Genomic DNA, 24,630 nt, shown 5'->3' on the forward strand with positions numbered 1-24,630 from the left:
TTGACCATCAGAGCGAGAGACCCTCCAGCAGAGAGATGAAAGATGCAGCATTCTGAAGTGCAAAGCTGGTTTATTCCTCGGCTTCACTCGGCTCAGTGTATCTGTGAGTCAAATCTCACTTCGGTTTGTATCATACCTCTCATCACATGTGTAAACGTGCATTTTTTTTTATTCGCATCACTATCATTCAGACCCACACGGAATCTACAGCCACAGAGATCCGAAGAAAGTTCTACAGAGTTCCGAAGAAAGTTCTACAGAGTTCCGAAGAAGTTCTACAGAGTTCCGAAGAAAGTTCTACAGAGTTCCGAAGAAAGTTCTACAGAGTTCCGAAGAAAGTTCTACAGAGTTCCGAAGAATTGGAACGGCTTTCCTTCACAAAGCTCCTCACGTCTGCTTCCCATTTCTAAAACATTTTGATTCATTCACTCATGCTTCAGCTACCAATAAAAGAGAAGCATTCTTAGTTTGATTTACTATATATTGTGTGAATCCCAGAATTCCATAGATTTTTCTCCAAATTCAGTGCGGAAGATGCATATAAAGTCTGTAGATTCCCATCTGGGCCTGTCCGTGAGATGCTCAATGTTCCTGTTTGCATACAGTGACCGCAAAATGTATTTACACACTTTAGCTACACTTTTAAAATATGAATTTCATTGGATTATACGGCAAGATATCAATTCATGCGATATTTATTTAGCGTTTACATTCGCACATACTGTATTTAGCTGTTTTGTTATTGTTAACTATTAACATTATAAACTTAAAAAATACAAATATCTAAGTGACATTTAAATAGGCGACTCCCTGAAATAAGTCCTAAAATTACTAAAAACTAAAATGAAAAGAAATTGAAATGCATAAAAAATGACAAAAGATTAAGCTAAATTCACAAATATTAATAAATGCTCAAATAATAATATAACTAAAATAACAATGCTATATAGACAGGGCCTAAAACTAACTTTTTGCCACACCTGCCAATGGCCGGTGACTTTACCGGAAAATGTACCGGCCATAATTAATGCCATAAAACACCAAATTCATGGCACCAAAATGTTAGATACCACAGATAAAACTACTGGCCTACCTGATATAACTTTAAATCATTATTTAAGACATGTAATGGTAGTTCCCTTTCAAGGGAACTTCGAGCTGCGTCGAGACGCGGTGGGAACGCTCTGCGTGATTGCGTCGTGAAGCACGTGTATAATCAGTCCAATGGAAAGACGAGACGTCATAGGCGGGTGACGTCATCGACCAGGAAGCTATAAAGCACCCCTGCGACAGACCGTGGCAGCTTTCTGTGCCTTCAGCAAGCGATCTGTGTATTCTGTCCTTGTCATATTTATTGTTGTCTGTCCAGTTGCAATATATATATTTATTATGGCAAAAGAGAACAAGCAAGTGTTGTGTTGTTCCCTCCCCACGTTATATCACGGGTGGGGACACACACTTCAGCTTTGTGTTGCTTGTTTGGGAGTGGAGCATGCCAACAGTCAGTTCTCGAGGGGGCTGACTGTGAGCATTGCGAGAAGCTGTCCGTGAGGACGCTCCGCTCCCGCCGGCCGTTCTTCGAGGAGGACGGTTTGGTGCGCGCGCCCCGAGGCGCGGGTCCCGCTGCTGCCGAGGCACGGCGTCGACGCGCATCTTGGGGATCGCAAATGGTTCTAACAAACACTTGTTCGATCCACGTGCCTTATCTCGGGGAGAAGCACGCTCTGCGGTTTCTCCTCCCCGGGATGAGGCACTCATGCTGCGATTTCCAGTTCCGAGGAATTGGTATCGTTAGTGTTTTTGTTTAAAAATAAATAAATAAATAAAAGAAAATAAGGCAGATGTTTATGAGTTTTCAATAAATAAATAAACAAGTCAGCTCATAACTCTGTTGAATAAAGAGGAGCTTATAAAAGGAGGTTTTATATAATGCTGTTGCTAAGTTAAATATTACTGGCCAGCCGAACATATATATATGAGAGTGAAAGTATAAGGAAAACTCTATATCTCAGCCTCCTCGTCGGGGAGTGCCGTTTTTTCCCTATCTCCACACTGAGGTGTCGAGATCGTGGAATAAACCGGTTTTTGTTTATGTATTTTATCCCTAAACTTCTACTATAGTAATGTTATGGGTATTAAGTATTATGGTATGACAGTGCCTCGGGTTAAAGAGACGCTTGCGAGCTATCTCTCTCCCGTGTTGGTGTCATAATAACCCCGACGTTACCCACCAGCCACCATAAATAATAGATCAATATTATTAGGCAGCACTGGTGGGTAAAATGTTTATACATATGCATATGCTTATGCATGGATTAATGTGAGGATGTAACAGCACTGACGCTATTTGAGAATTGCGTCGCGCAACAGATAAACTATACCGGGGAGGGACAGTTTCGAGAAATCGTTTCTCCTCGGCGTCCTCTTGGGCGACTCTCTGAGGAGGGTCGCAGCGCTGCCAGTTCGGTTGTTTCCTGCTGGTGGCCACGGAGTGTTATATTTATATATATATATATAGTTTTTCTGATGTAAAGAAAAATTAAGATAAAATATGTCTTTTCTTCTGGACGCTCGAAGACGAAGAAATAAACTCTTCAGTGGCGTTCCAAAGGTTTCTTCCTCACCGATCTAACGTTCCTGAGACTGCTGGGCGGGAGCAGTCTCAGCATACTTAAGCTCCTCGCAGCATAGAGTGCGGTAAAACAAAGATTCGCCATTCGGGCTCATCCACAATCGATGGGGACCTGGGTGGCGGTCACAGTCTAGCCAGTTAGAGATATGCAAGATCTGAGGACTGTTTTATCTCTAAAATAGCTAAAAATGGAAGAAGCCCTGACGCCGAGGCTGCAGGCTTCTGAGGGTGGTCCCCTCCGGGGTAGGGACGGTTTTGAGAAATCGTTTCTCCTCGGCGCCCTCTGGGGTGCGACTCTCTGAGGAGGGTCGCAACGCTGGCTGTTCGGTTTTTCTGCCGGTTCGCCGTTTCAGGACACCGAGGTGTCAGCGTCCCCAAACGATCCTCTGAGGAGGGTCGTAGAGCAGTCATTTCGGTTTCCCTGCCGGTTCGCCGTTTCAGGGCGCCGAGGTGCCTGCTTTTTTCCAGCGATCCTCCGAGGAGGGTCGTCGGAACAAAGCTAGTTAGAGGTAGGCAAGATCTGAGGACTGTCGTTATCTCTATTAAAACTTAGACAAGAAGTCCTGACGCTGAGGCTATCAGGCTTCTGAAGGTTTCCCCGGGGCAGGGACGGTTTTGAGAAATCGTTTCTCCTCGGCACCCTCTGGGGTGCGACTCTCTGAGGAGGGTCGCAGCGCTGCCAGTTCGGTTGTTCCCTGCCGGTTCTCCGTTCAGGGCACCGAGGTGTCAGCGTCCCCATACGATCCTCCGAGGAGGGGCGTAGAACGGTCAGTTTGGTTGTTCCCTGCCGGTTCGCCGCTTCAGGGCACCAAAGTGACTGTTCAACCAAATCCAGAGGCCAGTCTCGAGAGACTGGTTCTCCTAGTAGAATTTCTGGCAGCGTGGAAACTACTGCCATATATTTCTCAGTGGGTCCTGCACACTTTAGAAAAGGGTTTCAGAATTCAGTTCGGTTCTCGTCCGCACAGATTTCTAGAGGTCCTCCCCACAGTGGTGGACCCCGAGCAGGCTCTGGTTATGGAGCAGGAAGTACTGACACTTCTGCAAAAGGAGCTATAGAAGGGGTTTCTCCTCCCAGCAGACAGTCAGGGTTTTACAGCCGTTACTTCATTGTTCCGAAAGAGGATGAGGGGTTGCGTCCTATTCTAGACCTGCGTCAATTAAACAGCAGGTTTCCGAATCTCAAGTTCAAAGTATGCTATACGCTAAAATGATTGTCACAGATTCAGTCCGAGGACTGGTTTGTCACAATAGACTTGAAGGACGCTTACTTATCTATCCATCCTCATATCACAGGAGGTTCCTGAGGTTTGCTTTCGGGGGCGAAGCATACCAGTATTGGGTTCTTCCCTTCGGCCTAGGTTTATCACCCCGCATCTTTACAAAATGCGTGGATGCAACTCTGGCTCCTTTGAGACTCCAGGGCATTCGCGTATTATACTTTATCTACGATTGGTTGATTTTAGCTCAGTCCGAGCAGTTGGCGGTTCGGCATCGAGATGTCGTTCTGTCTCACATAAAGAGGTTGGGGTTGTGGCTCAACGCCAAGAAGAGTGTGCTCCTCCCAGCTCAGAGGACCACTTTTCTGGGTGTTTTATGGGATTCGACAATAATGCAAGCACGTCTGTCTCCTGCACATATTTCTGCGATTCTCACAGCCGTAAAGGGGATAAAACTAGGCCAGTCACTCACTGTGAAACAGTTTCAGAGACTGTTGGGGCTCATGGCAGCTGCGTCCAACGTAATCACTTTTGGCCTTTTGTACATGAGACCTTTGCAGTGGCTCAGGATCAAGGGGTTTTCTCCGAGGGGAAATCCATTTCGCACGATCAAGGTCACGCGGCGATGCCTTCGTGCCTTGGTCATGTGGAAGAAACCTTGGTTCCTCGCCCAGGGCCCAGTGCTGGGGGCTTCTTGTCGACGCGTAACGCTTTCGACGGATGCTTCCCTCACGGGATGGGGGGCGGTCATGAGTGGCCGCTCAGCGAAAGGTCTTTGCAGGACCATCAACGTTCTTGCCACATAAATCAGCTAGAAATGATGGCGGTATTTCGAGCTCTCAAATACTTCCTGCCAGACCTGAGAGGTCACCATGTGCTTGTCCTTCCGGACAACACACTGATGGTCTCGTATATCAGAGCAGATATCCTGTTGAGGCAGGGGCTGAGGCCCGGGGAATGGGGACTTCACCCCAAGGTGGTGGAGCTCCTTTAGGAGAACTTCGGTCAAAACTCAAGTCTACCTTTCGCATCGTTTATACAACGCATTGCCCATTTGGTTCTCCCTGATGCATCCAGCTCTGCTTGAACTGGATGCAACGTATTAGGTGTGGTTGAGGCTACACCTGTACGCATTTCCTGATATCTTTGCTCCTGGGAGTTACTCTCTTCCGGAGTTATGGATACTATGGGCTCGGCCTCTGAGGGGGCCCAGCTCATAGATTCAGGTCTCTCGACTGAGGTTGTGGAGACCATACTCCAGTCTAGAGCTCCCTCCACGAGAAGACTGAATATGCATTGAAATGGAAACTGTTCTCTGCCTGGTGTGGAGAATGCCTTCTGAATCTTGCTATCTGCCCTATGGTACAGTACTTGATTTCTGCAATGAATGTTTCTTTGCTGGGTTATCTCTGAGGAGAGATCCTTATTTCATCTTCTCCGTGGTACTTGAGGCTGGGGCCTGCACGTACTTGGATTTGCACCTGGTATGGTGATAGTCTTCCTCACCCCTTGCCGGGTTGTATTCCTACTAAATTTGTGGGTCATTTGTGCTGCAGGCCTTCTGTCCTCCACCTTAATACAAGCCAGATCAGGAAGAACTTTATCTGTTTTGCCCTGTCCGGGCTCTTGGATGCTTATGTCCACAGAGCTGCAACCTGTGGCATATATATAAGAGCAGTTATTTGTCTGCTTCAGGTTACCTAAGATAGGTTGCCCTGCATCTAAACAGATAATGAGCAAGTGAGTAGTTGAGGCTATCTCACTTGCTTATGAAGCGGCCGGACAGCCTTCACCTTTGGCTGTCCCGGCCCATTCTACCAGGAGTATGGCTGCCTCTAAGGCTTTATTATCAGGAGTTTCACTCTGACATCTGTAATGCGGCAGGCAGGTCCTCACCGCATACATTTGTTAGATTTTATGACTTGGACCTAGGCTCCACTCCAGGGTCTAGGGTGCTTGTTTCCTAGTATGCGCATGGTCTTCATACAGAACAGGCATTTGTCATATGGCATCGTGGGTATAGGGTTCCCACCGCGTCTCGACGCAGCTCGAAGTTCCCTTGAAAGGGAACGTCTCAGGTTACGTATGTAACCCTGGTTCCCTGAGAGGGAACGAGACGCTGCGTCGCCTTGCCATACTCCCTGCATGCCTGTGATCGACTTGCTTCGGCTTACAGAAGCTGCCACGGTCTGTCGCAGGGGTGCTTTATAGCTTCCTGGTCGATGACGTCACCCGCCTATGACGTCTCGTCTTTCCATTGGACTGATTATACACGTGCTTCACGACGCAATCACGCAGAGCGTTCCCACCGCGTCTCGACGCAGCGTCTCGTTCCCTCTCAGGGAACCAGGGTTACATACGTAACCTGAGACGTTTTCAGGTAGAGATATTGAATAAAGTAATCAAATGTAATAATAACACTGGATAGTCTTCACTAATAAGAGAAACTTATTAAATTTCAAAAGTTATTCAGTCAAGAGCAGTGAGTGATTCTTTTCTTTGTCCTTTTGATTAACATTAAAACCCAGAAAGCAGGAATATTAGGCTTCTGTCACTTTAAGAGCGAATGCCTGGATCCAATATACTGATACTGACACACACGTTGTCTTTATCAACTGTTTCTGTTCACTCAAGCCATAACCGACTGTGTTTACTAGGATTTTTTTTTTGGACATAAATTTGTGTGAATATGTCCGTTCAAGTGTAAGAAGTCTGTCTGAGACACAGCTTTCTGTGCAAGCTGACCCGTCGACTGTCCCGAGCAGCGCTCACATTCGTTTACGTTCATGTTCTCAGAACAGAGCATTGCTAGAATTCATAATTGACTCGCCAACACCGCTTGTCAAGTGTTAAAGGAATAATTCACTTAAAAATGTTAATTCTGTCATCATTTACTCAACCTCAAGGTGTTTCAAACCTGTACAAATGTATTTCTTCTACTGAACACGAAAGAAGATATTTTAAAGAATGTGAGACCAAACAGTTAAAGGAACCGTATGTAAGAAATGTATTTCAATTAATCATAAAATGGCCCTGATATGTCACTAGACATTAAGAAATCATGTTCATTTCAAATACTTATATCACTGACAACAGTAGTACGGCCAGGATATTGTCATTTAAAAGTGAAGTTGCAGCCCTCAACTGATGTTGATGATGTCATGTTGTGTTTTGGCCTGATGCTCCACCCTCCACCTATCTACCAATCACGAAGTCAGTAGTGTTTCGGCATCCGGGTTGCCAGCTCTGCTCTAGTTACCACAGCTGCAGCTACAAACATGTCAGATAAAAAATGTCTAACGTTACGAAACCTAAAAGACCTCGTTATGAATCCGAAATACGTCGTGACAAAGTCCGAAATAAAACAAGGTTTTGTATAGGAGATGCCTTTGAAAGATGGAGACGGCTGAAAACGAAGAAGAATTTGAAGACAGACGCCAACGTTCCTGCTGGATCCTGCAGCCTATCTGGCAACCTGGAGTCAGGGGGGATGGGGAGGGGATACACCGCTCTATAGTAATTTGAAAGGGATTGCAGTACCAGTTTTGGCCACAATCTTACATACGGTTCCTTTAACAGACCCCATTGACTTCAATAGTATTTGTTCATGGGGTCCATCAACTGTTTGGTTACCCACTTTCTTTAAAATATCTTCTTTCGTGTTCAGTAGAAGACATAAATTCATACAGGTTTGAAACAACTTGAGGGCGAGTAAATGATGACAGAATATTCATTTTTAAGTGAATTATTCCTTTAATTTTAGGCCCTATCTATAGCAAAGACATTCACAAATGTAGAAGTGTGATTAAAGTGTTCAAAATGTTTCCGATACTTTCTGTGGTCACTGTATGTGCCGTAACTATAAATTTGATGTGTGAATCTCTTCAAGGGGTGCTGAGAGGTACGACTTCACTCGCTTCAAAAACAGGTGTTGTCGTCGCATGCGACATGCTTTAACACCTCCTCACATGAAGACATCAGATGCTCGGCTCACTAGTGAGTCACGGTGCAGAACGTCACGAGAGGGGTCTTCATTAAAGGTCTGCGTGCTTCTCTACGAGCACAAGCCTCGTTTCCTACAGTTACTTACACTGTAGGTCACATTCATCTCAAACTGTGTGAGCTGCATGGGAAAACATGGGATAAATCCGGTCTATCCACTGGGATGTACGTACGCATGGGCTGACTTCTGCTGGGGTTGCTGGGGCCTTTACTGAAGCTGGAGATGATGGACACACAAACCGAGAGACAGACAAGCAGATCAACTGACAGACACACCGCACAATGGTTAGACCGACAGCTAGACATGAGCGCGCAACACAACAGACAAGCAGAGGAACACTGAGAGACAGTAGCTGACAGAATGATACATCTACAGGTAATACATCTAATCATAGATGGATGGATGGATGGATGGATGGATGGATGGATGGATGGATGGATGATGGATGGTTGGAAAGATAGAAAGATAGAAAGATTGATGGATGGATAGATGGATATATGGATAGAAAGATGGATGGATGGATGATGGATGGTTGGAAAGTTAGAAAGATTGATGGATGGATAGATGGATGGATGGATGGATGGATGCATGGAAAGATGGAAAGATTGATTGATGGATGGATGGATGGATGGATGGATGGTTGGAAAGATGGAAAGATTGATTGATGGATGGATGGATGGATGGATGGATGGATGGATGGATGGATGGATGGATGGATGGTTGGAAAGTTAGAAAGATTGATTGATGGATAGATGGATAGATGGATAGAAAGATGGATGATGGATGAACTGATGGATGGTTGAAAAGATGGATGGATGGATGGATGGATGGAAGGACAGAAAGACAGACAGATGGACGTATGGATGGATAAAAAGATGGATGGAGGGACAGAAATACATTAGATAGATAGATAGATAGATAGATAGATAGATAGATAGATAGATAGATAGATAGATAGATAGATAGATAGATAGATAGATAGATACTGTAGATTGAATTTAACCCATGTTCTTTTAAAAAAAAAATTATTGGCCAATTGGAGAATGATTCATTTCTTTTATAAATGCATTTCACATTCCTTTGACAACATTCCCTTTAATGAAACTATCTGATGCTAGTTTATGTTTATGATGAGGTGCAGTTATCGACATCATGGCTCCGGGTCAGTCTGATCATTAACTTACTTGCTAATCGAGGTTGACAAGTCAACAAACACCTGGCAAAGCTTTACATCAGAACAAATAGGGCACATTTCAAAGGTCAGAGGTCAGAGGTCATTACACTGAGAGAGAGAGAGAGAGAGAGAGGACAGGAATAAGGATGAAGGACAGGAACGCTGGGAAAGAAGAAGGGAACGATACTCACTCGACGTATTTGGCCCACTGCGCTGGTTCAGACATGGCCATGAAGCAACAGTTGGTCAGAATAGTGCACATAATGAAAAGACTGAATAAAGTAGAACCAGTTAAGAAAAACAGACAAACATGCTCTTCTACAATCCTCCCAAAAAATGAGAAAATAATCAGTTTTCTTTTTCCATAGACATTTTTTTCCTAGACCTTGATGAGATTAGATGGAGAGCAAATGAAGACTTCAGCTTCTCAGATGTGTGTGACTCCTGTAATCTCGTGTGTGTATCCTCTAAGAGTCTCAATAATGTCTCAGTCTGGGCTCAAGACCATCAGAAGTCAGAAATCTCAGTATGAACTCACACGTTTCTCATCAAATGATCTGAGCTGCTCCTCATTCATGGTATAGCTCTATACATGTCATGTACTGTTCTATTAATACATTAGTGTCTGTTTTTTACCATCAAAAATGTGTCTTAAAGGCCCGTTCACACCAATATCCAGATCCAAATCACTTTCAATACGAATTGATGAATGATAAAAACATTGACAGCCAATCAGAATCCTTCCTGCCTTTAAAGAGCTGGAGCATTTAAAGAGACAGCCGACATAAACTGCAGCGCTTATAATAAACAGAACGATATCGTCTTATATAGTTATGGTTATCATCATAATTATCGCTGTTGTTGTGAACGTGCCTTGAGGATGTAAGAAGATAAGAGTCTGATGGACATTATTTTGCCATTCAAGTGACTATTTTATGAACAGTTGAGCATTACATATGTAAGGGATCATTGAGAAATAAAACTTCTCATTAAAACTTTCTCTGGACGTTTTCATGACAGGGTTTCATTACAGCTGTGAAAGTCTGCGAGCTCATAACTGTAAATGACAGCGGCTTTTTCTTCTACACGACGAAGAAAATTACAGTTCAGCGATGGAGTCGTGGGACTGGAAATACAGTCCTTTAATGACGAACGCCTACAATGTTTTATTTTGGTCTCTGACACTTTCAGAAGTGCATGTATGCTTGTAATTCACACTAATCATGCCTACAACTTCCTAACGTCGAATGCTTTACAGCATCTCGCCTTGAACTTTCATCTGTGAGTCGATATTTCACTTCTGATGGTGACGGACTGATACGTCTCAGTTTCGTCTTATGAACAGTTTTCACTCGATGGCTTTTAAATGGACAGTAATGAGTGTAATTATGGTTAAAAGGTTAAATATTCGTCCTATAAATGTATTATTCTCTTGCGTCTCAGCTCCTTTTTGCCTTTTCCAGAGCAAGTCGTGATTGTGAACAAAGACATCCCGAACGGTAAAAGAACATCGCCAAACCCTAGATAGATAGATAGATAGATAGATAGATAGATAGATAGATAGATAGATAGATAGATAGATACAGATAGACGGATAGACGGATAGACGAATAGTAGAGAGATAGATAGATAGACAGATAGACGGATAGACGGATAGACGAATAGTAGAGAGATAGATAGACAGATAGAGATTTTCTTCATCCTGCCTTGTTGCACCGGTCCGGTAGCTCCGCCCACAGATAACTCTCATTGGTCTAAAATCCTGTCTATTAGCATATTCTGATTGGCTAAGACCGTCGCTTTCATTGTGAACAGACAAACTGAAACTTGTTGAGTCGCATCTGTTAGTTAGTTATCTCGAGTGCTGAACTCTCAATCTTCTGAGTACAGTGATACACAACAACAGCCTGTCAGCTCTGGGAAAAGCCTCGGGAGTCTCCGTGTCAGCCGATGTCTTGTTTTGTGGCTGTTTCCCTCTCTGATAGGCTGCGTTTGATCGCCCCCTGATTTTGAGATTTTTCTAATGAGCCCAATCACTTCAGCGTGTCGTTTGACCCTCTCTCTCTCGGAGTTTGCGTCGCATGAATGCGCTCTTGTGCCACTGGTTAATCAAACATGTTTCCTGGCTTCGGCTCTCTCGGGAAATCTGCTATTAGCACGGATGTGTGCCGTCTGTGTGGGCGCCTGAAAGTGAACACATTGAACCGCTCCAGTGCATCACACACACTCGTATGGGTCGTCACAGGTGCCGCCTGCCCTTCAACACACTGACTCTAGAGTGTGTGTGTCGTGCTTCAGACCAGGGGCTTTCAAACTGAGGCCGTAACGGAGCGCTAGAGGAACCGAGGGGAAGCTTAGAGAAAAAGTGTAAAAAATAAATATATAATACAATTAAACTGAATAAATGACTAGATTAAAATAAATAAATAATACAATTAGAATAAAATAAATACATAAATAATAAAAATACAGATAAAAATATATAAACAAATAAATTAATTAAAATAAATAAATAAATAAAATAAAAAGAATAAATTATATATATATATATATATATATATATATATAATTAATGTATATAAATATATAAAATAAACAAATAGGAAACATGAGAATAAAATCAATCAAAAAAGTAATCAATAAATAAGAAATTATATTAAATGAAAAATAGATTACAATTAATAAATAAATGTATTATAAAATAAATTTATATATATGTATATATATATATATATATATAATATTTTATTATATTTTTATATATATATGTGTGTATGTGTGTCTATATGTAAATATATATATATATATATATATACACACACATTTTTATATATATATATATATAAAACACACACACACACACATATAGACACACACATATATAAATATAATAAAATAAATAAACATAAGAATAAAATAAATTAATTAATTAAAAAAATTATATTAAACTAAATAAATAAATACACAAATAAATAAATAATAGAAATTATACTAAAATACATAAATAATTAATAAATAAATAGATTATATAAACAAATAAAATAAATAAATAATATAATTTATATATAAAAATAAATTTTCCAAATAATATTTTACACATTTATAATTTGTCACAGTAAAAATTGGGTCTTAATACATGGAAATATACAGCTGCTTTTTAGATTTTAGGATGAGGTTTCCTCACACGAGGATGATCATATTTGGGGGATTGAAGAGATTGAAAAGCCCTGCTTTAGGCAATACTTCAGTGAAGTATGTGCAGCTTTCTATCAGACGAGGCGCCACTCAGAGCGATACGGGCCGGCTGGGCGTTCGGCGGCCTGTCCGACTCTAAAAGGGGTGTGAGGTGAAGGAGAGGTGCAGTCGACCAGCGAAACACCTTCACCCAAACCCTCTTCACCTGCTTATCAACTCCACAACAGCAAAGTGTCCACGAGCCCAATGTTCCTTAACACCTCGGGCCGAGCTGCTGGATATTTATAGCAGGACTGAGCTTTGGGAAAACACAGACATCTGAACTTGGCTTTGTTCAAACAACCCAAATACTTGGCATAGCCTTTGAATGTCAGACAGAGAGACGAGAAGCTGGCGGGAAGTGTATATGGTTGTCAACATTCAACTTTGTGCCAGATGTTTCTCTTAAAAGTCTTTAGGAGGAATATAAATAGACATGAGTCTATCAGAAACACTGCGTCCGAACCAGGTGCAGTGCAATAATGCACCGGGCAACTGGACTGATCGATTGTTCAGTGGCTCCGCCCACCGTGGAATCTCATTGGTTGAACATAAAAACATCAAATGTGATTGGCTGTTATTGTGTCACGCTGCACAGAAGTTTGGAACAGTGCTATTTTAGTATCACTAGAGATTTTATTAATATTTTGAATTAGTTTTTATTATTATATTTTTTGTTTTCATTTTTCATTTTTAAAATGTAGTAAATTTGTTTTTATTTTTATTTCTGTTTCAGTTATTTTAGTACATCAAGTTAAACTAAATTAAAGTGAGAAATGCTTCTAAACAGTTTAAAAAAAATGTTTTTTGTTTTTTTTTAAGCACTGAAAATACTTTTAAAAGTTTTAGTTTTAACTATTTAACTATTAGAGTTAACTATAATAACCCTGGTTTGGAAATCCACTAAGTCTGGTTAGGATACAATGAAAAAGTATCATTTATATATTTATGTGGATTGCATTGCTCAAATAATCTTATTTTGGGAGAAATGTTTGAGTTCAAACTGAAATCCCTGGCTTTGATCGCAGACTTTCTCCATTTGCTCTCCATTTCATCTCATTGCTATCTAGAAACATATGAGATGAAATCATTTGTGTTTCTAAGCTATTTATTTCATGCACTATTCTGTCTAGGGTGAAAGTCAAAACTCTAGACTTTTAAAATGCAAAGTATAGCTTTAGAAATCTTGCTATAATCCTCATACTGTATTGTCATATAGCGTTCATGCACAGAATCCACAGCAGAAAGGATATGAGTGTACTAAAATCCTTATTGATGCTCTTCTAACGGGATGAAAAGGGCTAAAAATATAGAGTGCAGATGTGGCACTAAACCGGAAGATGGCCTTCCCTTTGTTCAGTACTATAAAAGTCTGTAGAGAAAGAAGAGAAAGGTTAGTTAGCACCAGTGACATTTAATATCAAACACAACATGAACCTCAAACATTTATGAAATATGAGAAGGAATTCCTGTAAAAGGTGTATTGAAGGATATGCACACACACACACACACACACACACACACAAAAATCAGCTCAAGTTTCATTAATGATGCCCAATGTTCGTTACATTATACATTATAAGACTGTACATTATAAATGCATCTTTCCAACACATTTGCAGAGGAAAAAAGCATTAGATTACTGGTAAAACTTTACAATAAGGTTCATTAGTTAACATGAGCTAATAATGAACTGCACTTATACAGCATTTATTAATCTTTGTTAATGTTCATTTCAACATTTACTAATACTTTATTAAAATCTTGTTAGCATTAGTTCTGAACTAACATTAAGAAACAATGAACAGCTGTATTTTTTATTAACTAACGTTAACAAATATTAACAAATACAGTAACAAATGTATTGCTCATGGTTAGTTCATGTTAGTTAAAGCCAAAATGCAACTTAGGGTCTTTTTGTTAACCTACCCGAGGCAAACTTTTGTTTTAAAAGCATAATTAGGATGGAAACGGCACTTTTAAGTTTGACCGTATTTTCGTTTTCGGTCAAATTGCCTTTTGAATGGGAGATTTTGGGGCATGAAAAAGGATCCTCATATAAGAATCAGTTCGTTCGCATTCGGAGATCGACTATTTCTGGCAGACGGAAACAACAACAGCTCCAGTGAGTTGTTCAAAATCTTTCTTTTTAGTAAACTCTGTGTACACAAACAATGTTCTCAATGCTGGAGTTCATGTGTAGAGCCCCTGGTGAGACTTCCAGCAAAGTTTCATGTTGTGTCGAGCCTTCTTAGTGTTTTAAAAATAGCGATTTTGAAGCTATCATAGGCCTCGTTTACACTGTCAGTGAAATGTGGCCCAATTCCGATTTTTCGCTCACATGTGACACAGATCGGATGCATTCGGATATTTCCAGATCGGTTTCAGGCCTCATTCATATGTGGAAATAAATCAGATACAAATCAGATATGTGCCAATGCGACCGATGTAAACAGGCAGATCGGATTTTCTGAGGCATTAGGCTAGCTCTGCGGTTTAATGACGAGAGCAATCTCGACGCGCTTCTGCAAAGAGACGGATGGCCAGACGAAACGTGGACAAACGTTGACACAACATATCAAAGGTTGGCTTGCTCATCCTAAAATTTCGGACCCACCGCTCTTAAAGCCCGCCACAATATGCTCCCACCAGTCCTGAGATCTCTCTCGCACACAATAACTGAAGCATATGTGCAATGATGATGGCCCTTTTCGTCCTCCTCCGCCTCAAAATCATGATGATTTTTGGCAAACTTCACATAGCAAAGCTTTCATCAAGCATATTTCAGGTTTGTCCATCTGTGCAAGAACCCCCTTTAAGCATGCACAATGTTTCAGATAGTATGCCAAGTGTAAACACATGAATCGGATATGGGTCACAAATGAAAGAACGTGTAAACGGACGGTCAAAAAAAATCGGATAATGGTAACAAATCAGAATTGGGCATCAAGACCTGCAGTGTAAACGAGGCCATAGTCGTGCCCCGAGCACTCCCATTCAACAGGCAATTTGACCGAAAACGAAAATACAGTCAAACTTAAAAGTGGCGTTTCCATCCTAATTATGCTTTTAAATGAAAGTTTGCCTCGGGTAGATTAACAAAAAGAGCCTAGGTTGCATTTTGGCGAGAGTTACGCTTTAATACATTTACTAGTGTTAACTAATGAACCTTATCGTAAAGTGTTACCAGATTACTTTTATAAAAGCTTTCAAAAATTTGGGGTGAGTAAGATTTTTTTTATGTTTTTGAAAGAGTCTCTTCTGGTCAACAAAGCTGCATTAATTTGATTAAAAAAAATACAGTAAAATGTGAAATATTATTACAATTTAAAATAGTTGATTTCTATGTGAATATATTGTAAAATATAATTTATTCCTGTGATTTTCAGTATCATTACTCCAGTCTTCAGTGTCACATGATCCTTCAGAAATCATTCCAATCTGAGAAATCATTTGATACATTAATTGAACGCATCCTTCCTTCAAACGACGGTTACCATGGACCATTTTTGCACGAGTACATCAATGCATTTTTCAAACAAACAGTAATTATAATGATAAAGCGGGAAGCAATACTCAGGAGTGCACACAACACGCAAATACATTTCTACAGAGCTCAGCGGGAGAGTCGGGTCTCTCGCGGGACTCTCGTCTGTCGCCACGGTTGAGCTTTTCTCTCCCTGCGCTGCACAAACACGCCTTCGGTTTCCGAGGATTCATGGCCCCCTCGATTTACGCCATCTCCCCATCACATAAATAATGCGAGGAGTCACGGCGCAAAGAATAATTGCAGGCAGGCAGCTTCAGGGTCAGCATGTTTTAGCGCTACGAAGCCCTTTCATCGCGTGGCATCTTTGCTCAAGTCGGCGTCTTTCTCAGCGCTGTGGCCTTTGTAACCTCTCTAAATATCTTGCTTTCTCCGCCCTTATGTTCTCTATTCTTATGTAACATCTAGGTCAAATATTTGCCTGTGTTTGTTTCCACTTTCCTCACATTTCCTCTGGGATATCATCTGCCAACTGCAGGTCCACATGAGCAGATTTGGAGAGTAACACAACAAGAAAGAGAGGGCAGAGGGAAATCCAACCCCGCCAAGCTTTAAACAATGCTTCACGCCATTAAGAAGTAAATAAACGCACAATGCATCTAACACAATGGGAAATTATATTAAAGCGATCGTTCACTCAAAAATGAAAGGTCTGTCATCATCTACTCACCCTCGTGTTGCTCAAAAACACAAAAGGAGTTATGTAGTAGATTCTCAAGGCTTTGAATGAGATTTGAGGCCTAAGGCCAAAAGCAGGGTTTTTTAAGTGAACGACCTAAATTTCTGTCTTTTTGTCAGATGAGTTCAGAATATAGTTCTAATATAGTGCACTAGTCGTACTGATGGTGATGTTATGGGGTTAAAATAATTATTATTTTTTAATATTAGCAATTAACAGCACTGACACTCTCGGAGTATTGTGTAGAGCTGCTTTATAGCTGAATTTAATTTGTTTTTTAATTGATTAACTTTGCAACATCAACACACATTGAACTGAATTGAGCTGAATTATAACTTTATTGTCTTCTGCAGAGCTGCTTTAAAGCTGAAATTGATTTTGTTTCATGACTGATGAATTTTACAACATTAACAGTTATTTTCCTGTTTATGGTGAGTTAATGGGTTTAAAAGGGTTAATTGATTAATATTTAGAATGAGTAATATTAGTAATTTAATTGCTCTGACACTGTCCAATGAGAACCAACATTTGAACTGAACTGAGTTTTGAACAAAATTTTTATTTTACTTTGAAAAGTTAAAAGTATTATATAAATAAATGACTTGACTTCTCATTCTTCTTTTTCAGAGAATTTGCCATTTGAAATGAAAGCCTTTTGTCTAACCAAGTCGTGTTGATATCACAAAAATTGAGCCACTAAAAAGTTTTAAAGCCGCTCCATAGTAACGCAATGTTCAATTTCAGAATGGTTTTCACAGGATGAATTTTAAGTGTTTGAATGATATCGCATTTTATGACGATTTTATGTCATGTAGTGATGAGTCGTTCATGAACCATCCGTTCATTGCGTTTGTCACGTGACAAATGAACGACTCGGAAGGTAAAGTAATTATTTATGTTCCCTGTAAATAATTTTTGACTGCATTATAATGATTTATTAATTCAGAATATGATCAAGATTGCGTAGGTGGATGTGTTCGGGGAATTTGCCTGTTAAAAGTATAACATTTAAAGCCCCTTAAATGAACGAAATGACTTGAAAAAAAGATTCGTCCATTTTGATGAACGAGATCGAACAAGAGAGTCAGTAAAATGATCTGAACTTCCCATCACTAATGTCATGCTGTGGCTGTAGTAATTGCACGACGACGGACGATTAAACAAGTAACAAAAGTAAGCACAACCACATAAACGACACCGAACAATGAACATAAAGAACTGAGGGCTTAAATACACACAGGGATAATCAACTAAACCAGAAACAGGTGCGCAACTTAATCAGAAACCATGGAAACAAACTAACAACAAGAACTCAGGAAAACAGTAGCCGCGTTTCCATTACAGATTTGCGCAAATGTTTTGCGCTATTATCTAAATATCGATAAAAAACTATTGCGAAATGACGGCGTTTCCATTAACCGATGTTATGCGACTAAAACGTATTTTTTTCTCTCGCGATAAGTCATTCCAAAAATCACGGCAACGGACGTTGGTTATAATATCACAGCCACCGCATTAGACATTATTATTATTATTAATGGAAGGAGACGTGGCGTGTTATCCAAGCATTAATGGCAGGGAAAGACCCCCGAACGACACAAATAAGGAGTTTCTGGGTGTTTCGCCCTCATTTCTGCTCCGATTGTGGCATTTCTTTGAGATTTAGAATCCAGTATTCCTATAGGCTAATTATTGTTTCTTTTATGAATTTAATAAATAATTCTGTCTCGTGTTCTGTCCAAATGATCCATGTAGGCAACTTTTGTGTCTATTTGTTTTTCCTTTTTTAACCCCTAATTGAAAAACTAAAAATGAACGGTTGTTGTCTTCTTAAAACAAGTTGAACACCAAAATTTTAATTTGAACTGGCTACACACAACTGCTGTGCTTTATTTATGACTTTTTGCCCCTTTATTAAACATTTAAAATATTCACAAATTAATATGGAAAACATGTCGATTTTACTGGTTTTCTAAGGCCAAATTAGAAACTGGAATTGATGTATTTCCCGCAGTGCTGAATGAGAAGAGCCATTAATATAATTAATAAACTATTGTTTTCTAAGTGTCGGCTAAAATCACATCTCCATCTCCGCTGTTATCAGATGCGCTTTTAGAGAGAAATGCAACTTTCATACGGATTAGCCTACATAATCAGAAGGTATTAGCTTTCGATTCGAATTTGTTCGTTTTAAAGTGGACATTTCAAGCTTTAGCCTACATAGGCTATATTTTGTTTCAGTTCTCGCGCTCCAGTTTACGGAGATCATGTGCGTCTGATTGTTTCTTTTATTTTACAAAAGCACAGCATTTTCTTGTTATTGTGAGTTTACACAAATAAAAGTGGTTGAGAATAATGTATTATTATTTTCTGTATGACCAGAAATGATAGAGTATAAGTTGTTTCCACTGTTGATAGGAAAATGCAAGTGTTTGCGGCCGCGCCTCCGTGTCATGCAGTGCGCGCTCCACGCTCAGCTTTGTTCCTTTTTTGCATAAAAGCGTCTTCTAAATATAGCCTATTAAATGTTATAATATAATACAATTATGTACAATTATTATTATTTGCGTAGCTATACATGGACCTCAAACACACCGCGTCTTCTAAGTCAGGTGACTGTAAATGCGCAAAAACTGTTTCCATTGCAGTTTTGCGAAATATTCATTTTTCGAATTGCCTGAAAAACCACCTCATGAGAGCGTAAAAACTTTTTTGCGATAAATGGGAGTTTTTGCGAAATTGACGTGTTTCCATTAAAGCGACACTATGTAACTTTTCAACCTTCATAATATATTTCCAAGATCCTTGTGATGGTACATCGACTTACAATAGGTTGAATGACACGTCTGCCATAGCCTGAAAGGGTCTGTATCGCTTTTACTGGCACTATGTAACTTCGGTGTTCGGGTAGTAACAAGAGCACAAAAAGAACTACAAAATTCGACTGCTTTACGGCATACGTCACTTCCCCCACCACTTCGTCAAATTTGGACGTGAGAGGCCAACCAGCGTTTGTTTTCGGCTTTCGTGCGTATGTTTTTGTCATCGGGGCTGTTTACGCCTGGCCACTTCATGCATTTTCTCAGATCGGATAGCTATCCGATCGTGAAAAGTCCAGGTTTAAATGCCCTCCGAAACGCATTTGAATCCGATCCCTCAAACCACTTCAGGAGGAGATCTGAGACGCATTCCAGACGAAACTGGACAAGTGTAAATGCATATGGTTGTTGAAACCACATATGTAAATTGTACTCCTCCCAAAAATGCTAAAAAAAAAAAAAAAAAAAAAAAAAACGTGTGAGAGCGTTGTATAGGCTATTATGTTATATCCAGATATGACGACGCGCTGGAACACGCATCACCGCAGATGAGCAACTGCTTCAAGCCAACGTGCAAACTATCGCAAATCAAAGTGAAAGTCAGTCGCAGACGCTTAACACACAATCTTCATCATTAAAAGTAAAGAAACGAAATGATCTTACCAGGGCTGTTACTGCTCTCTCTTATTGCGGTCTTCGATTTTGAAATTTTAGCTGATGATCTATAAAATGCAGCTCATATCTCGGTGACGTGCACTCCATTAAATCTGCATATAGCGCGAGAATTGAAGATCGAATTTAAATCCGTTTCGCAAAAATACATTTATGTGACCAGGTGTAAATGGAATCGTTTTGATAAATCAGATAGCTATGCCTCACGAATTAGTTTGCCAGCTGAACTCAGGTGTTGTGAGGTGTATTTATCACGTAGTCCTGAGGGATATCCGACGACGCTGTTGATTGATTCCTGCGATTATCATGAGAACAGCTTTCAATATCTCACATAATTATCATAAATAAGCCTAACGTAGAGGTTGTAAATAGTGTAAACGAGCACAATTTGCTAACTATTATGATAAATTGCAATAATCATGTCTAATGACATCATAACGGCCAATGTTATGAAATAATGCGACGTACATTTAACTTAATTGATGTTATCTGGCATTTTGTAATGTTTACATTCCAATAAAAACAACACAAATTAAATTATACAGTAGGCCTAGACTATAAACTATTTACTTGTGATTTAGCTGCAATCATGTAAAAATGTTATAATATAATTTACGACAGTGCAAGTATTCCACAGCGACTCTAGGGGTCGCTGTTTGACAAAAACACAATTTCTACTTAGTGTGGCTTTAAGCTTATTTTCAATTCGCAATTTCAATTTGCGCAATTTGAAGGGTAATGGAAACGCGGCTAGTGATGGGAACAATGAAAACGAAACTTGATCGTGACAATCAGGAAAAAAGGAAATAAAAAAAGCTCACGATCATGACCCTGAAAGTTAACAAGATATAGGCAATATATATTTTAGTTACAGTTATTAAATTATCACTGACGTCTGAGTATTATTGTCTAGATGTGGCTGTTATGTAAGGTCATGTGCTCTGGATGCACAACTAATCCTGTGCGAATGGGGCTTAAGAAATACTAAACTTATTTCTAATGATTTCTTTTCTCTGTGGGCTTGCAAAAATATCAAAGGGAGAGGCGAAACTTTTGGGTCTTTAATAGAAGGAGTCCTGTTTAGTGTCAATTCATCTTTCTTAACGGCTTAGGAAAGTCTAAACAGGGCACATTTTCCCACTGAAAATAGCATTTAAAAGGAGTTTTGAGTCAAAACTTTTGCTGAAATCCATAGAAATGGAGATTTGTCTGCTTGTGAAGGCAGGAGCGTGTGCGAGAGAAGCCAGCGCAGCAGCGGTCGCATTAACAGCGGCTCACTGACTCATGCTATTCATCGGTCTGCTATTCCTGTAGCAAATACATCAGCTGCCCTTTACTGACTGACATTGTGTTGTTTTACTAAAACTTTCACCTTTCGTACCATGGTACACTGCACTGCAAACAGAAAAGGTTCTTGTTAGAAATCCTGCTGTTGTTCTAACGCCGTATGCCCTTTTTTCATTTATGAAATTCATTTTTAGGCATCATCAAAATCAGATTTTTGGAGGATTTAAAGCCCCCATGTAGTCAATCATTTTATCCTTTAAAACTCATCTTTAATCACCAAAATTAAATATTTAAACGTTTTTTCCTTGAGAAAATGTCTTCATGTCTTAAAATATCTTGAATGTAACTCGACACCCTCGCCTCATTTACTATGCGCGGTTCTATGAATATGCAAATGAGCCCCGCCTCCACTCACTCGCTCAGCTCAGAGATCCACTGGTTGACGATCACACGTTGATCTGATTGGTTACAAGGTAGTTTGTGACGTCAGAAACACCAGCGATTTCAAAGCGTGTGTTTGAGACTGTCTTTGGTTCACTGCAGTTTTAAGGAGGAAATACTCAGCAATGGTGTCGACTTATGAATTTACACATGGTTTGTCTTAAAGCATATTTAAAAACACCACATAGACATATAAACAACATTTTAAAAATTATTTTCTCCACAGGGCGACTTTAAGGCGGAGAATGCTATTGCGTCATGTCAAAATTAATCCAAGATGGCTGGCGAGTTGAGAAAAATGAATTAATTCAGTAGTAAATATTATAGATAAACATTTAGTACAATTAAAATTGGAATAATATACCGAATATTTGTATGCGCAATGCATATTTATGCTTATTAGAGTATTGCATTGTATGGCAAACTTTAAATCAATTGTGAATTTCACCATCTAGGTTAACTATAGACCCGATATTGCCAAAAGAACCTTGAATTTGGTTACATGTAGTTTTTGCCAAAATAACTTGCGAGATGTATGATATGGATTTGGTCTCAACAGCAAATCCATATGTGACCCTGGACCACAAAACTAGTCACATGTCTTACGGGTATATCTGTGGCAATAGCCAACAATACATTATATGGGTCAAAATTATCGATTTTTCTTTTATGCCAAAAATCATTAGGATATTAAGTAAAGATCATGTTCCATGGATATATTTTGTAAATTTCCTACCGTAAATATATAAAACATGTATTTGTGTGAGTGAGTGCAGCACAATCGCCAACATAAATGAACAACTTTAAAGAGATGTTCTCATTTTTTCGATTTGTTTGCACCCTCAGATTCCAGATCTTCAATAGTTGTATCTCGACCAAATATTGTCCTATCATAACAAACCATACATCAATGGAAAGCTTATTTATTCAGCTTTCATATGATGTATAAATTACCCTTGTGACTGGTTTTGTGATCCAGGGTCACATATATAAAATAGCATCTATGTCATGTACAGGTCTATGCTATGTCACCCGGTCACACTAAATGCGTCTCTATAGCACGCATTGTGTTTATCCTGCAATTTATACGCGAAAAATGTTGACGTGCATATGATACGGATGGGTAGGTTTAGTAGAGGTGTGGGGTACGTATGTATTATACGTTTGGGTAGGATTAGTGGTGTAGTGCGTAACAATAAAGTGCATATCAAATGCACACGGAAACTGTGTATCATATGAATGAATGAGGCATTTATATAGCGCTTTCATATGTGCTTTACAATCATATCAGGGAATCTCTCCTCAAACACCACCAGTAAAAACATATGCACGTAGAAACTTATTTTCGCGTATAAATTGCACGATAAACACAATGCTATAGACACGCATTTTCCTGAGATCAGGCTGGACGATACACTCACTCTCTTGCTCTGGAAGTAAAACGGATCGATGTCCTCCAGAGGGACGCCCACCAGTCCAGAAGGAATGTCTCCAAAGATTCGCGGGAGCTGTTTCCCGGCCTCCAGGTCGGCCCGGGACTTGGGCGTCTCCACATCTCCCAGGTCCTCCTTGTACTCCTTGGCATTGCGGGCCTTCTCCTCGGCGATCCGCTGCTCGATTCCAGCCAGGGACTCGCGAGTGAACCGGTGTAGACTGTCAGGACCCGGTGGAAACAGTATGGCTGCCATCTTCTCATCCTGAGCCTCCTGTGCAAGTGCTTACTTCACAGCTGGAGGGGAAAGAGGAACGGGTTATTCCCACTGCGTTCTCAAGGTGCGTTTCACTGAAGTGTCAACTTTATCTCAGATTTTTATCCTAATTTCCAACTAAAGTGGAAAGCAGATCAGATCACTTGGGCTTTTTGGCGAGAAACGAGAGTGTTTGGCATATTGAAAAGTTTGGATTTATTAAGAAGTCTCTTCTGCTCACCAAGGCTGCATTTATTTAATCAAAAATACTGTGAAAAATTATTATGATGTAAATCAGCTGTTTTCTATGTGAATATATATAGTTGAAAATATATAAAGCTGAATTTTCAGCATCATTACTCCAGTCTTCAGTGTCACATGATCCTTCACAAATCATTCTAATATGATGATTGGATGATCAAGAAACATTTATGATTATTATCAAATGTTAAAAATAGTTCATATTTTTGAATACAATTATTTATTTTTCAGGATTCTTTGATGAATAGAAAGTTCAAAAGAACAGCATTTATTTGAAATAGAATCTTTTGTAACATTATAAATGTCTTTACTGTCACTTTTGACCAATTTAATGCATCCTTAATGAATACAAAAAATTATACCATATTTTTAAATGATAGTGTATCAGTTTCCACAAAAATATGAACTGTTTTCAACATTGATAATAATCAGAAATGTTTCTTGAGCAGAAAATCATCATATTAGACTGATATGTTGGAGTTTTAATAGGAGTTTATTCTACTGTGTAAGTTTAGTTATGAACATTCTTTTCAGGAATTCAAATTCTTCACACGTTTTGTTCTCAGAACATTCTTAACAAAACAAAAAAAGAAAAGAACATTCTAAAGAAATGTTTAAGAATGAATATAAAATAGTCTTAGTTTAAAATAAATAAAAAGATAAAAATAATTTGATCAAAAGACCAACTGCTCTCTGTTACTTTCTCTAAGATTTTCACTGCTAGTTTTTGTCTTTTCATGAAACATCAGAACCTTGTTTGGGGTTTGATCCGGATGTTTCGATACACATTCCTCAGTGTTTGACAGCTGGTCTGAGACCCGAACACATGAATATGACTGTGGCTCTCGAACGTGTCTGCAAATAAACAGATTCTATTATGCAGAGTGTAAATGTGAGCGAGTGTTTTAACACAGATCGGGCCATCTGTTCCTGCGCTGGATTGAATGATTGGACGAGAGATCACTTCTCTTCT

The 24,630-nt window shown here is 39.7% G+C and overlaps 1 protein-coding gene across 2 annotated transcripts in view; it reads right to left on the bottom strand.

Annotated features, from left to right (window-relative positions):
- Positions 1–24,630, bottom strand: part of scn5lab (sodium channel, voltage gated, type V-like, alpha b) — a 167,616-nt gene that overhangs the window by 114,696 nt on the left and 28,290 nt on the right. For both annotated transcript variants that reach the window (XM_082183416.1, XM_082183415.1), the window contains exons 2-4: positions 23,130–23,437; positions 13,517–13,635; positions 9,221–9,310 (exon numbers count right to left, since the gene is read on the bottom strand). In XM_082183416.1, the coding sequence (XP_082039542.1) occupies positions 9,221–9,310; positions 13,517–13,635; positions 23,130–23,396 (476 nt within the window). In that variant the 5' untranslated portion in view covers positions 23,397–23,437. The remainder of the gene's footprint in view (positions 1–9,220; positions 9,311–13,516; positions 13,636–23,129; positions 23,438–24,630) is intronic.

Source organism: Leuciscus leuciscus, assembly GCF_965113295.1.
Source record: "Leuciscus leuciscus genome assembly, chromosome: 11".
Taxonomy (NCBI): domain Eukaryota; kingdom Metazoa; phylum Chordata; class Actinopteri; order Cypriniformes; family Leuciscidae; genus Leuciscus; species Leuciscus leuciscus.